General features: G+C 32.8%; 1 protein-coding gene across 2 annotated transcripts in view; it reads right to left on the bottom strand.

The window, feature by feature from the left end:
• The window catches only part of ASCC3 (activating signal cointegrator 1 complex subunit 3), a 334,028-nt gene that overhangs the window by 116,574 nt on the left and 203,826 nt on the right, over nt 1-13,628 (bottom strand). For both annotated transcript variants that reach the window (XM_079939010.1, XM_079939009.1), the window contains 6 exons: nt 12,874-13,050; nt 9,148-9,373; nt 7,416-7,570; nt 4,803-4,901; nt 3,668-3,836; nt 338-558 (listed from right to left, as the gene is read on the bottom strand). In XM_079939010.1, the coding sequence (XP_079795136.1) occupies nt 338-558; nt 3,668-3,836; nt 4,803-4,901; nt 7,416-7,570; nt 9,148-9,373; nt 12,874-13,050 (1,047 nt within the window). The remainder of the gene's footprint in view (nt 1-337; nt 559-3,667; nt 3,837-4,802; nt 4,902-7,415; nt 7,571-9,147; nt 9,374-12,873; nt 13,051-13,628) is intronic.

The raw sequence follows: 13,628 nt of genomic DNA on the forward strand, positions 1-13,628 counted from the left end.
TATTAGCATTTTCTTCATAGCCAAAGGATTTGATTATGATTGATTATGAATCATTATATTTCTTAAAAATATGGCTATGAATTAGGTATCTTACAATGAGGAAAGAACATGTGAGCACCGATATTTACATTAGAAATCTAACTAAAGGACTCCGAAGTTTAATATAAATTTTCTTGTGGCCAGTTATTCTAATACTGATCTGGGCTCCCCTGGAAAATTCACCAAGAGTGACATACCTATTCATCGAGTCCAGCCAGTATGTTTAGAACTGGCTAGTTTACAGATTATAAACTATGCTTTCTAATTGAATGTAAGCATGTGATTGTTTCCAACTGACCTTTGAAGTAGGGTACCTGTTGAAGACTCTGAAAATGGCTAATTCAGCTGCAACAGTCTTTCCTGATCCAGTGGGCGCTCCAAGTAGGACATTACAGTCTGTGTGATACAGCGTATGAAATATTTGTGTCTGCACAGGGTTAAAGTGGCTAAAATTGTATAGTGCTTCATATGCTTCACATCCCAAAGCTGTGATTGGTAAAGGCTGAAGATCCAGTAATTCTGAAAAGATTCAACAGGTACATACAATAACTGGAAAATATGCACAATATTGAATACTGTCTCTTAGAAATAAATTATAATAATCCTCAATTCTTTAGAGGGAAAAAAGGATTAACAAATTCTTACATACTAGTTATCAATCTGTTTTTCCATTATGACATTTATAATATTGACATGTTGGAAACTTTTCTGGGGTAGCTACCTCTAAGACAGTGCTAATGATACATCTTTCTCTTCCAATCAGGAAAGTGATATGAATGACAAGTAAATGAAAATATGCATGTTTTACAAGAAAACTAAATCTATACCAATCTGTAGAAGAAGGAAAACCATTTGCAAACTTCAGTAGTAGAATGGTTACTAATAACAAGTTACTGTTCATCTGTTAGACAATTGACAAAACAGAATGGTCACGTGAACTGCTGTTCTAGCCAACGCAAACTAGTATGAACTTAAAATAATTCCAAGAAGAAACTTGGGTGGGAGTTTTAAATCATAGCCTGACTGGGTAAATAAGAACTGTGCTGGGAAAATACTGAAAGAAACTAGATTTAATTGTAAATCATTATGTAGACTAGAGGTCTAGGAGATTAGAAAATAAAAAATGATTTCGAGAAATAAACTTATACCTAGATAGCCCTGAACTTGATAGTCATTTCATTTTCATATAATCCAGAAAGGTATCAGTTGGCTACTCTCAGGATTACTTCCTGGAAGATGACTCTACTCATTTGAAGTTTGAGTAAGAAGGGAAAAAAAATCAGTAAGGGGACATGGTGGTTTGTATCTTGAGTTAGATCTTCATTGTACAGTTTCAGATGGGAAAGTATGCAGAATTCTCTCCTCAGAAAAGGTATTTAAGAGTAAAAAAAGCTAATTTAAAAAATATTATTATTGCTCCATTGCTCTACTCTATTACACAGGTAATTGAGAACTGTATGTTTCTCATACCAGATTACAATATCCTATATTTTTTGTAGCACTGAAACCCAAGAAGGGAGGAAGTCTTAACTTGCAATGCTAATCAAAGCATAGACATATTCTTAATAAAGACTAAAAAAATAAATATTTTGGCATTTATTGACAATGCTAAATTACGATGCTTTACTTCTGTGAAAGATGAAGATACTTTCCTGACTGATTTGAGCTCAGTGAGATGCCTATATGTATACTTGGAGCCAAACAGAACTAGCCATCATTGAGGTTATATCATGCATTTTTAAAAATAATTAATTAATTAATTAATTTATGGCTGCGTTGGGTTTTCATTGCTGTGCGTGGGCTTTCTCTAGTTGCAGCGAGCAGGGGCTACTCTTCATTGCGGTGTGCGGTCTTCTCACTGCAGTGGCTTCCCTTGTTGTGGAGCACAGGCTCTAGGCACGCAGGCTTCAGTAGTTGTGGCACGCAGGCTCAGTAGTTGTGGTTCGCAGGCTCTAGAGTGCAGCCTCAGTAGTTGTGGTGCATGGGCTTAGTTGCTACGCGGCATGTGGGATCTTCCTGGACCAAGGCTCGAACCCATGTCCCCTGCATTGGCAGGCGGATTTTCAACCACTGTGCCACCAGGGAAGTCCCACATCATGCATTTTTAATATCAATTGGTATGTCATGGTGGTACATTTAGTTCTTTTAAAAATGTAGTCAGAAAATCAGCCAATTATATAAATAAGGTGACATGCTTGGCCACTCAACAAAGAAGTGATTAAATGAGCATTAAAATATAATGTTAACACATGTTAAAATCAGGTACTGCAGCCAGAGAGACCCAGTAGTGATGTTGGTAGCATACGTTTTAAATGAAAGCACCAAACATTTTTATGTATTTTATTTTGAGATTCCAGATACCACAAAGCATATTTGATAAAAGAAAACCAGAAAGGTCCTCTTCAATGAGTAGATTAGTAGATACTGCAATCACATTATTTTTCTAGGTTGACAATTTTTTAGTTTTGCTCTGTCAAGACATCAAAGTGGTATTAAGCTGTATTTTAAAGTATCTCTCTTTAAGATATGCTAAGATAATGAACAAAGTACAAAAATGACAAAGATTAAAGTCACATTAATGCCTACTTTACTTTCCCAAAAGATTGTCAAATAATGTGCTCACTGAAAGCAGTAAAAACTACTATTTTTATTTTGAAAAAACAAAGAGTTTGTCTTCGGAAGACTTATATGGAAAAGAGAAATTGACTTTCATTTTGCTATAAATTAAGGGTCTCTCGAAATCTTTACTCATCCATTATGAATTCTCAATGAGAAGAAATAAACTTAATATACTAATTAGTTAATAGATTAGCCTCAAGATATTTCTGAAATAGAATATTTTATAGGCCACTTAAAAGTATCATTATAAATATTTATTCATGAAAATTTGCTTCTTTAACAAGTCAAAATAGAAAGGCACTCAATCATGTTATAAAAATTTTAAATGGATTTTTGTCAACTATCAAACACTGAAAACAATGAAAAACACTGTTACATGATACTGCAGATCACCGCATACCCTTTTATAATGTTAGTGTGGAAGAAAAGAACCAATATAAAGAGTATACGTTGTTTGTAAGACACAAACTGACTCGAAGTATACATGAATCCATTCTGTAGTAATACCATAACCTGACTCCTTAGTATTAGCACTTTTTGGTGTGGAAGCACTCTATATGGAGGAAAAAACCCTACAATTCACTTTAATTAAATTAACATACTAAAAGTAAGTTTAACAGTAATAAATGCAAGGAAAAAAGGATATCTCAAAAGTTTCACAGAGAGCACAGATAACATGACAACACTTGCAATGAAAAAGGAAGGAGATGTAGAGAAATTATAATGTAAAAATAGAGATCAAGGCATAGTAATACAGAAACAGTGAGTCTCATGCTTGTTAGATTATAAAAATTGAACTAGTCTTAATGTTTTTGGATCTCAAATAAAAAAAAAAATTAAGGCCTGCCATTTGATCTGATTTTGAAAAGTCTCTTTTCAAACTGTATTGACAAATAGGTTGTATTTTTATTCAGATTCAGGCAACTTTAAAGCATAGACACTTTTCAACATGAGCTAAAACAACAATTTTGGAAAAATCAATGATTCAAGTTACTATTCCATACGTTACCTGTATGGGGAGGATGTCTCTCTGGTAGAATCAGATGTTGAAAGTTAATAATACATACAGCCTCAGCTCCTAACCATCGATCAGACACTGCTCGGATGTAATATTGAGAAGGCAAAGGCTCAAAAATAGGGATTGTAAACACCAGCAGTTGAGCTTCTTTACTAATGACCTAATGTGAAATAAAGTCTAAAATGAATATGGCTATTCTAGTAGCATAAAGGCTTTATCAGTCTCTTGTAAAAACAATCGTATCTATAGCAGTATGTACTAAAGATAAAAAAAAATCTTAGATTTCTAAATAGCTGAGATATTCAGATACTTCAGAAACTTGTAGGTGGTTCCCTTCTGAGGATACGTGATATTACAGAAGGAAAAACATACACTCAGTTTATATTATTTACATATGCATATCATCATGTATTAACAGGTTATCAACTTGACTCATTATCAGAATTTTCCAAAATTCATTCATTCAAGTACTTTACTTCATTAATTTTTACCAAATTATTTACTCAATAGTTTTCTTTAAATTCTTTGACTACCATAAGTGGAATAACAGAACACTTGACATAAATAGAAGATAATCATGAACACAAATGCAATGAAAATAAAATATGGCTATAAAATTCTATGGGTGTCCACTCAAGCCTAAAGCTAGCTTGCTTTCTCTTTGATAAAAAGAGAAATTAGGAATGAAGCATCACAGTTAAAGACAGCTTTCATCAAATTGAGTCTTTCTCTTAAAATTTATAGAGAATTTATAAAACAATATCTTTTATACAATGTGATTCAATATTCTTTAGTACTGTGCTTATGTAACACCTAAAGTTATTAATTTTTATTTAATTTTTTAAAATATTATTTATCCCACCCACCCCTCTGGAAGACATGCCTTAAACCATTAGAAAGATTATAATTAAATTTCTCAAATGAAAATCACTTTGAATATATGAATACTGTAACATTTAATTACTATTTTCTTTTAAAATCAAACAGAAACATAAAAAATAATACATAAAGCTTTAATTGCACTATGAAATTATAGAGAAATGAGTAAAAATAGAAAGTATTTAGTTTACATTTTCTTCCTAATGACAGCAACATAATAAGGAGAGAGCCATATATACATATTTACCTGTTTTTTTAGAACTAGGAAATTCTCTGAATGATAAATATGATCATTTGTAGGATCTTCTACCCAAATCCACCAGGGTTCTCCTACTGTCCCATGGACCTGGAAGAAAAATAGTATCCTAATACTATATACTGTAATTCGAGTAAGGGATACTGTTGTTTGTATTCCCAGCACCCATTCCTCTCCCTCTTTTTAACAGATTTATTGATATGTAATTTACATAACAAAGTTTACTCATTTAAAGTATACAGTTCAATAGTTTTAATACATTTACAAAGTTTTGTGACCATCTTCGTAATCTAATTTTAGGACATTTTTATCATGTACCCTACCTATCTATCCCCCATCCTCCCAACCTCCAACCCTGGACAACCACAATCTACTTTCTTTCTTTCTTTCTTTCTTTCTTTCTTACTTTCTTTCTCTATAGATTTGCCTTTTTGGAACACTTCATATAAATGGAATCATATATATGAAATGATTTTGAGACTGGCTTCTTTCACTTACCATAATGTTTTTGTTCATGTCATAGCATGCATCAGTTCTTCATTCCTTCTTATTAACAAATAATATTCCATTGGATAGATATACTGTATTTTGTACACTCATTGCTCTTTCTTTTTTTATTCCTAATAAAGCCTAGTCTTGTTTAGTACTCACACCTCTCTCATGTAATTCAGAAGGTAACCCCACCTCCCAGGATAATTTTGGTTAGCATACACTAATCAGCTTATGGTATCCGCCTTACAACAGGTTGTGGTGAGGGGTAGGCATGTGCCCAATACCGGCCCAGTTAGGCTGAAGAAAAGGTGTTCTGGCCCATGCTCTGGGCTGCTGCAGGTGGGGTATTTTTCCCTCTCTCTGTTAAATGTGAACAAGGAAGCATGAAAACATTTGGGAAGTAGCCAACAATATCAGCAGAGCAAAAAGATGGAAAGATTCTGGGTCCGGAAGAGTATCATTAAACAGAAGACTCAATCATCTTCAGGGCCTATTCTACCTGTGGACCTATCATATTATGTAAGATGATATATCTTCTTCTGCTTAAGTCAGTTTGAGACAAGTCATATTTGCTATTCTTGCAGCCAACAGCATTCTAACTGATAGAAGCAACTATGAACAATTAAGTACTCCATTCTAACAATGAATTAAACCAAATTGTGGGAGACTTATTATGAATCCTTTTTATTTTATTTTATTTTTGGCCACACTGGGTGGCTCGTGGAGTCTTAGTTCCCCGACCAGGGGTTAAACCTGGGCACCCAACAGTGGAAGCGCGGAGCCCTAACCACTGGACCGCCAGGGAATTCCTATTATGGATCTTGATACAAGAAAACAGGATGAAAAAACATAAAACTTTTATGCATTTGAAAATATAAAAACTTGAAATGAGTTTATGGCTACTTGTAATTTTATACTTTATGTAAAATTCTATATTTATAAAGATATTAAATAAAATTTTATATCATCTTGTCCTCACAGAAATTCTACAAGAAAGATAATTATTACTATTATACATGTTTACAGATGAGGAAACTGAAGGAATAAATGGTTAGGACACTTTAAGGACACTTTAAGATCAATGGTAGATTTGGGTTAGGACTATGGTTGTGTAACATCACAGAATAAAATGCATTCACTTTAAAGATGTACCAATGTCAGGTAATGCAGAAGATATTTACTTACACTTAACTAGAACCTTACAATTACCATGTAAAGTAAGCATTGCTATACTACATTTACTGATTTACTTGTCTTCCCCCACTGGCTTCTTGAAGGAAAGGACTGACACGTACTTGCCTGTATGTACAATCTCTTTTCTACTGTACTCTTTGCTCAGTAACTGGTGCAAAGACAGACCTTAAGAATTACTGACTGAATAAGAAGAGGATCCAGAGTATATAGTAACAGCTAAGGTCTGGAAGAAAGAACAGAAGTAGGGGTAAAAACAGAAACAGAAAAGTGATGGGAGCCAAAGAAGGACATTTTCAAGGACAATGTATAGGACTGAATGTTCAGAGAAGTAAAGAAAATAATAACTAAGGAAAAGTCATTTATTATGGCAATCAGTCAGTCTTTGGTGATCACTGAAGAAGTAGTCTCAGCAGGAAACAGGTGACCAGGAGGAAAATGCAGATTACTCTTTCTACAAGTCTAATGGTAAAGAAGAGAATGATAGTTCGAGAAACCTCAGGATTTTGAAAGGGCCCTTTTAGCATGAAGAATCTTGAATTTTGAGTAGGTTAAAATGACAGAGTAAGAAGAGCTGGAAAAAATGAAGATCACATAGAGAAAAATGAAAGAAGATAGAATTAAGCAAAGTCCCTATGGAGCTGAATCCACTAAACCATTATACAATGTGAAAATTTAGGTTTCCTAAAATGTTCTGAAGGGGTCTCACTGGTTGACATATTATTAATATATTATACCACATGCTTATCTGGAGGATGAGAGTAAATAATACTATTGATACAATGTTTTAAATGATTCTTTGATATATGTTCTTTTTAAAGGTTTTTCTATATGCCTTGAGGACAGACGTAAGGAGGTGTAGTTGAGCCTGCAGTACAGACATTTTTCCTTAATGCAGATTTAGGTGTTTTCCATTTCTACCTGATCATTCCAAGTGAAATCAGGACAGACGCTGAGCGTCACTCGGAGGACAGTCCGTGTGATGGGCTGAATGGACGCTTCCATTGTAACAGAAGGAATCTGATGAACACACTGTTTGACCTTGAGCCCAATATTCACATGATGCAGAATGTGACCTGCAGGGAAAATGTCACTTAGAAGAAATGTGTCCAGGCAGAAAAAAAGCAATATAATCTGACTTGTAAATGGGATTTCAGAGAAGGTGCTTTTATTGCTTGTTTTATGATTTGCTATGTAGAATAGCTGACATTCTTGACCTGGCATGTTTGAATATTTTGTAATAGTTAACTTGAATTAGCAATTCATAGCTCTGTAAACCAGTATCAAGGTTTTTTCAGCTATTAATAGGGTTCTTAAAATTACTGAGACTTGATAGTGTTTAAACTACTATAAACAGTTCCACTTTTCTCCTAGCCAGTTTAAGACTCATTATAGAAATATTCAGTATTTTGTGAAAACAGTCATTAATTTATTCAAGGCCTATTTCAGAACTCTATAACCATGATGTAAAATGCTTTACTAATCAAACATAACTAACTTATCCATACCATTTCCAGAAAACAAAGATAAAAATATAAAATATGGCCTGTCCAGCACAAAATTAACCACTTATACATATTTTCATAAATGATCAGATTCTGAAATACAGATACAAATGGAGGCACCAGGGTGGGGGTGAGGGTCACAAACAGATGTGACTAACTTTAAACATTTTCCTACTCCAGGCCAAGCGACTAAGCGGAAATAGATTCTATCTTACAGTATCAATATTTCTTGTATGTCTTGGTGCTTCATAATATAATTTTTTAAAGCATATTTACAAGTAAATCAAAATGTTTTATGTTCACCAAAGTTTGAAAATCTAAAGTGATTTTCCTTATTTTAATAAAATATTTATGTTACCCAAGGTGAGTAATCTCAACTTCCTAGTTTGTATTCTCAATTTCTCTCTATTTTTATTGATACCTCCCCTTTTCCATTCCATCTGAGAAGTATTCTTCTTATTATACAAGGGAAATAACTATCTCAGTCTCTATACACATCTACGAACCTTTCACCAGGTCCCTGTAGTTCTCCTCAGCCTGACTCCCTTCATATGTAATGTCTATTCTATTCAGAATCTGAAATATTACCTAATCAATGTTTGTCCAACAGAATGTTAAGGTACATGGCAATGTATGTAGGGATAATTTTTCAATATTATGTGAAAAACATAGAAGACCAAATACTATTTACACACCGATACCAACTATGTTTAAAGATCTATACATGTGTAATGATGAAGCTCATTTAGAAACTGAAGAAATGTAGGGTTTAATGTTGACATACTTTTTTGCTGTAATACTGCTGATATACATAACAAAAGACGATGAAATGAAATGAACAAAAGAAATAAATTGAGAATAAGCCTCACTGACTAATTCTCATCATTTGTAGCTAAGATTCTATCTGTAAAATACTCAAGGGTGTGACAATCTAAACTCCATTTTAACTTCTAATTCTATTGAGTAACTTAATAAAATTTAGAGAGACTTTTGCCTGAGTTTAGATCAATGTAAAAGAAATTTCATAAAAATGGTAAAAGTTCATCTTTAGTAATGTGGAAATTCACAACACTTTTTTTTTTTTACATCAAGTGAAATATTTTAACTGCATGAAACAGTACATTAAAACATTTTTGCTTCCTTCTTACCTATTTCATCTTTCCTCATGTCTTTCAGCTTATCCACAGTAAGATTTTTTTCTTCTAATCTTGTTAGAATGTGTGGTGGTAAGACTGAAAATTGTCTCAAAGGGCTAGCCCAACCCCAGAGCCTCTTGTCGATGACTTTACTAAGATTCAGGAGCCTATAGGTCATGGCAGGCCAACGTTTCCTCAGAGCAATTTCAAAAAGAGCACGGACAATTCTAGCTGCGTTCTAAAGAATGAAAAGGGGGATTGGTGGTTAGGTCCAATGTAATTTTAAATTTGTCAATAAATTTATTATTCTGACTCAGTTTCAAAAGTATGTCTAGCTGCATCCTTTAATTGTGGGCAACATCTATCCTCATATAACCCTAATTATCTTTATTACTTCTACACAAGAATAATCATATCCTTTATATGTGGATGTTATCCTGTTTAACTCTCCAAGAGTAGCTTTATTTCCCAGTCCTTAGGAAGCTCCACCTCACACTCCCTAAACAGGAATGGAGTAGGAAGAGACAAAAAAAAAAAATACAAAGTATTTGGGAAGGTGCTGAGGCCATTTTAGAATCTAAGAGACAGCCAAGGATGCCCTTGGGTATATAGTGGAATGATTAAATTTATAAAGCTATTTAGAGAAATAAGGAAGACTTTGGGATCCAGTCAGAGAGAACAATTAGTGAGAGAAGAGCAACAAAGAAATACTGATGAGTGCACCTAACCCATATTAATGGCTCCTGTATAAACCAAGCAGTATGCTGACCGCTTTGCATATATTATCTCATTTAATTTTTATGACAACTGCATTTGACTGGTCTTGTTATTATGATTTTATAGATGAAGATACTAAAGTTTGGTGAGGTTAATAATTTGACCAGGAGAGTTGGTGTCAGAGTATCTATTGAAAGTCAGAACTAAACAATGCCAAACTTAACTCCAAAATTCTAAATTCAGTGATCTGAGGATAACTTCATTAGTAGACATATAGAAAGTTACAATGATTGAACCTTTTTTCACATCTCTGTAGTTTGTTTTTCTTCCTTCCCTCTATCATTAACTTTGCAGACTGTTTTATGGAAGATTATTTTTAAAATCATGAGTTTAGAGACATCTTACAATATCTACTTTCTATGTTTAAAATAAGATTAACCTTTTATTTCTCCTTAACCTAGAGGAGGCATTACTCAATAAAAATAATTTAAAAAGTATTCTTGATAAATAAAAAATAAAAATATGTCATTACATCTGTATTTGAAAATGAAGAATGTTAAATCTGATCAAAATCATAAAAAGAGATGGAAAATAGTAAGATTCTAAATAGCAAACAGATGATCCGGCTTGAATTATGAGGTGAAAAATGATCATAAGAATTAAGGACTTTGGTTTTATATTTTACATAAAAAGTGTTATTCATCTTTAGATAAATTCGACTACTTTGTTTCAGTATTAGAAATTTAAGAACAAATGGTATTTGATGTATGGGGATAGCTGTAACACCTGTTAAAAATTGACAGGATATCTCTTATTAGGCCTAGAAAATGATACGTAAAATGAATATTTTGATTTTTATAGCTATCAAATAGATCTTCCTACAGCATGCTCAGTTGCTCTTCTAAAAAAATTGCCAGGCTAATTTTCTCAACTGTTTGAAAGTATGTTTTTATATTTCAGAACCTATAGTTGTTCCCTAAAAGCTAAAAGAAATGGAAAGAGAAATCCCATGTGAGAAGATACCAACAGGACATTTTAATCTGAAATGATATAAATTGCATGGGAATAATGATCAAAATCTCTAACATGTAGAAGATAAATATAGGCTCCTTTATAAAATCATAGAATATCTGAGCTAAGGATTTATCTTAAGGGCTGAGAGAATTAAGTTTCAGAAATATACAAGGAAGTACCAATTTACAGAGCTGAGAGAGTGCTTGTGGAACTACTGATGCCTAAAACTAAAAAAAAACCACACACACAAAAACAAAACAAAACCAACCCCCCCCCAAAAAAATCAACAATAATTTACCTAACATATTCAAGAATGATAAACCCATAATAGCTTTTTTTTTTTTTTTTTAAAAAGGGATTCTTATAGATATATCCTCAATCTTTTGAGACTGACTTTCTGGGTACCAATCATGAAGAAACTGTAAGTTTTATATTGTAAAGCAATTCGTAAATCAGTCTCTGATGATATCTTCATAATCTTGAATCAAGCAGAAATGTGGCCAGATTGTTCATCCAGAACACAGTAAAGCTTTACCTTTTAGTTAAATCATTAACTATTGCAATATAAAATCATTAGATAAAATAAAACGACAATATTATATTATTTTTCAGAAAAACATAAAACAAAAGACTTTAAAAACAATGGTTCCTTATAGAGGCTTTAGGTTTTTGAGAATATATGTATTTTTCTATGGCACAAACATATGTGTTCCAAAATGAAAAATTAAAAAAAATATGTTTTCACCACATTTACTTTATATAATATATGAAATCATTACCTGGTTTCTTGGTTACTTTGATTAAATTACTGCATTCATTCAAACTGTTTACCAATATATCTTGGTTTATGTTTGCAAATATTTCATGTTTACAGTTATTTCAAAGCACTCTGGGGTATTCATAGCTGTTAATAATAATTCATTTAGGGGCTTCCCTGGTGGCGCGGTGGCTGGGAGTCCGCCTACAGATGCAGGGGACACGGGTTCGTGCCCCGGTCTGGGAGGATCCCACATGCCGCGCAGCGGCTGGGCCTGTGAGCCATGGCCGCTGAGCCTGCGTGTCTGGAGCCTGTGCTCCACAGCAGGAGAGGCCACAGCAGTGAGAGGCCCGCGTACAGCAAAAAAAAAAAAAAAATTCATTTAACACAAACATACTCTTTCTATATTAAGTCTTTGAGCAAAATTACAAACATAAAATACACAGTGGAATATTTTCTATATTTAAAATAAGATTAACCTTTTATTTCTCCTTAACCTAGAGGAGGTATTACTCAATAAAAATAATTTAAAAAGTATTCTTGATAAATAAAAAATATCTTTTAAAAAAGTACACCTAGAAGGGAAACCTCTCATTTGAAAGGTAAATACTGAAAACAAAATCTACTTTATATCATATAAAGGCTTGAATATTAAAAACATAAATATTACAACATTTTATACTACAGTAATTTAAAAAACTTAAACATTTAATGAGCTGTAATTTACGGATTAATTTTCCTTCAGTACTCAATTTGTAAGTATCGACAGTAGGAAAGAAAGATTACCTTTTTTATAAGATATATCATACTTAATATATGGTATGGGGTATATTTATTAAGCCTTGTTTAATGGTTAAAAACAATTGTTTATATTTCTAACATCTGGGGAATGCTACAAAGGTTCCACAATCTTTTCTTTTCACTTGAAATATTCTTGTACTATTGCCCTTCCTAAGTAAAAGACGTGAACTTTATCATTTAAAACAGAAAAAAATCAGATATTGATATTTTTAAACTCTAAAATGTAAATAATAGCAACATCAAAAAAAGCCAAACCAACCACCAAATCCCACCCCTGTTCCTGATCTAACAGCATAGATGGCATAAAAAATGTACAAATTAAACAGTTCTAAGATAAAATGGTAATTTGACAGCATGTCACAATGCAATACATTCATAGTATAGCATGAATTAATTCCTTGAATCTCTAAAAGTAACCAAGGAAAACAGGAAGGGAGTAATATTCTTACCTGTGCAACGTATGCAGAATCTGATATAAGGGAGAAACTGTCCATCTCCCCTCGGCTGATGTAAGTTTGTAGTAGGATGTTTATTTTCCCATAACTGTTCTCTACACCTCCAGGAGCTGAGAGTTCACAGAAGTTGTTTAATAAGGCATCTAACTCCTCTATTTCCTCTTCTCTGACCTGGAAGAATCAATGTTTTTATAGGATTATTTGGGCTGATTTATTTAAATTTTTTATATTGAAATTAAACCACATTGCATGTTTTCTAAAAGTTTCCATCTGTGATAACTCAAGTTTCCTTTTGTATACTAAAATAATAGCAATCTTTCCAGAGGTAGCTAATAAAATACAATGAAAAACTATCTTGATGCTGATAAGACTACATTTTACTATTCATCACCAATATTAAAATTGCCATTGACATATACAAATTTGATATGTCACAAAAATTAAGTCTTCTGACCTCACCATCCTTCAACTGATGAGATTTCATTTTTTATTTGACCAGAGTAAAACCTCTGCCCAAATGGATTAGGGCAAACTTGAATTATCTTCAAACGCATCCATTACAGTCATATATTTTTATATGGTATAAGGCATTCATAGCTTAAAGCTGTGAAGTACTATAATTCAAAGTATTAAAGTTTTCACTGTTAATAAGATTAAATTATAATATGGGTACAGAAATATTCATATCTAAGTTTGAATCATGCATGTCCTTTATATTTTCTTCAGCGAACCTTATATTGCAAATAAAC

The sequence above is a fragment of the Stenella coeruleoalba genome, assembly GCF_951394435.1.
Source record: "Stenella coeruleoalba genome assembly, chromosome: 12".
Classification (NCBI taxonomy): domain Eukaryota; kingdom Metazoa; phylum Chordata; class Mammalia; order Artiodactyla; family Delphinidae; genus Stenella; species Stenella coeruleoalba.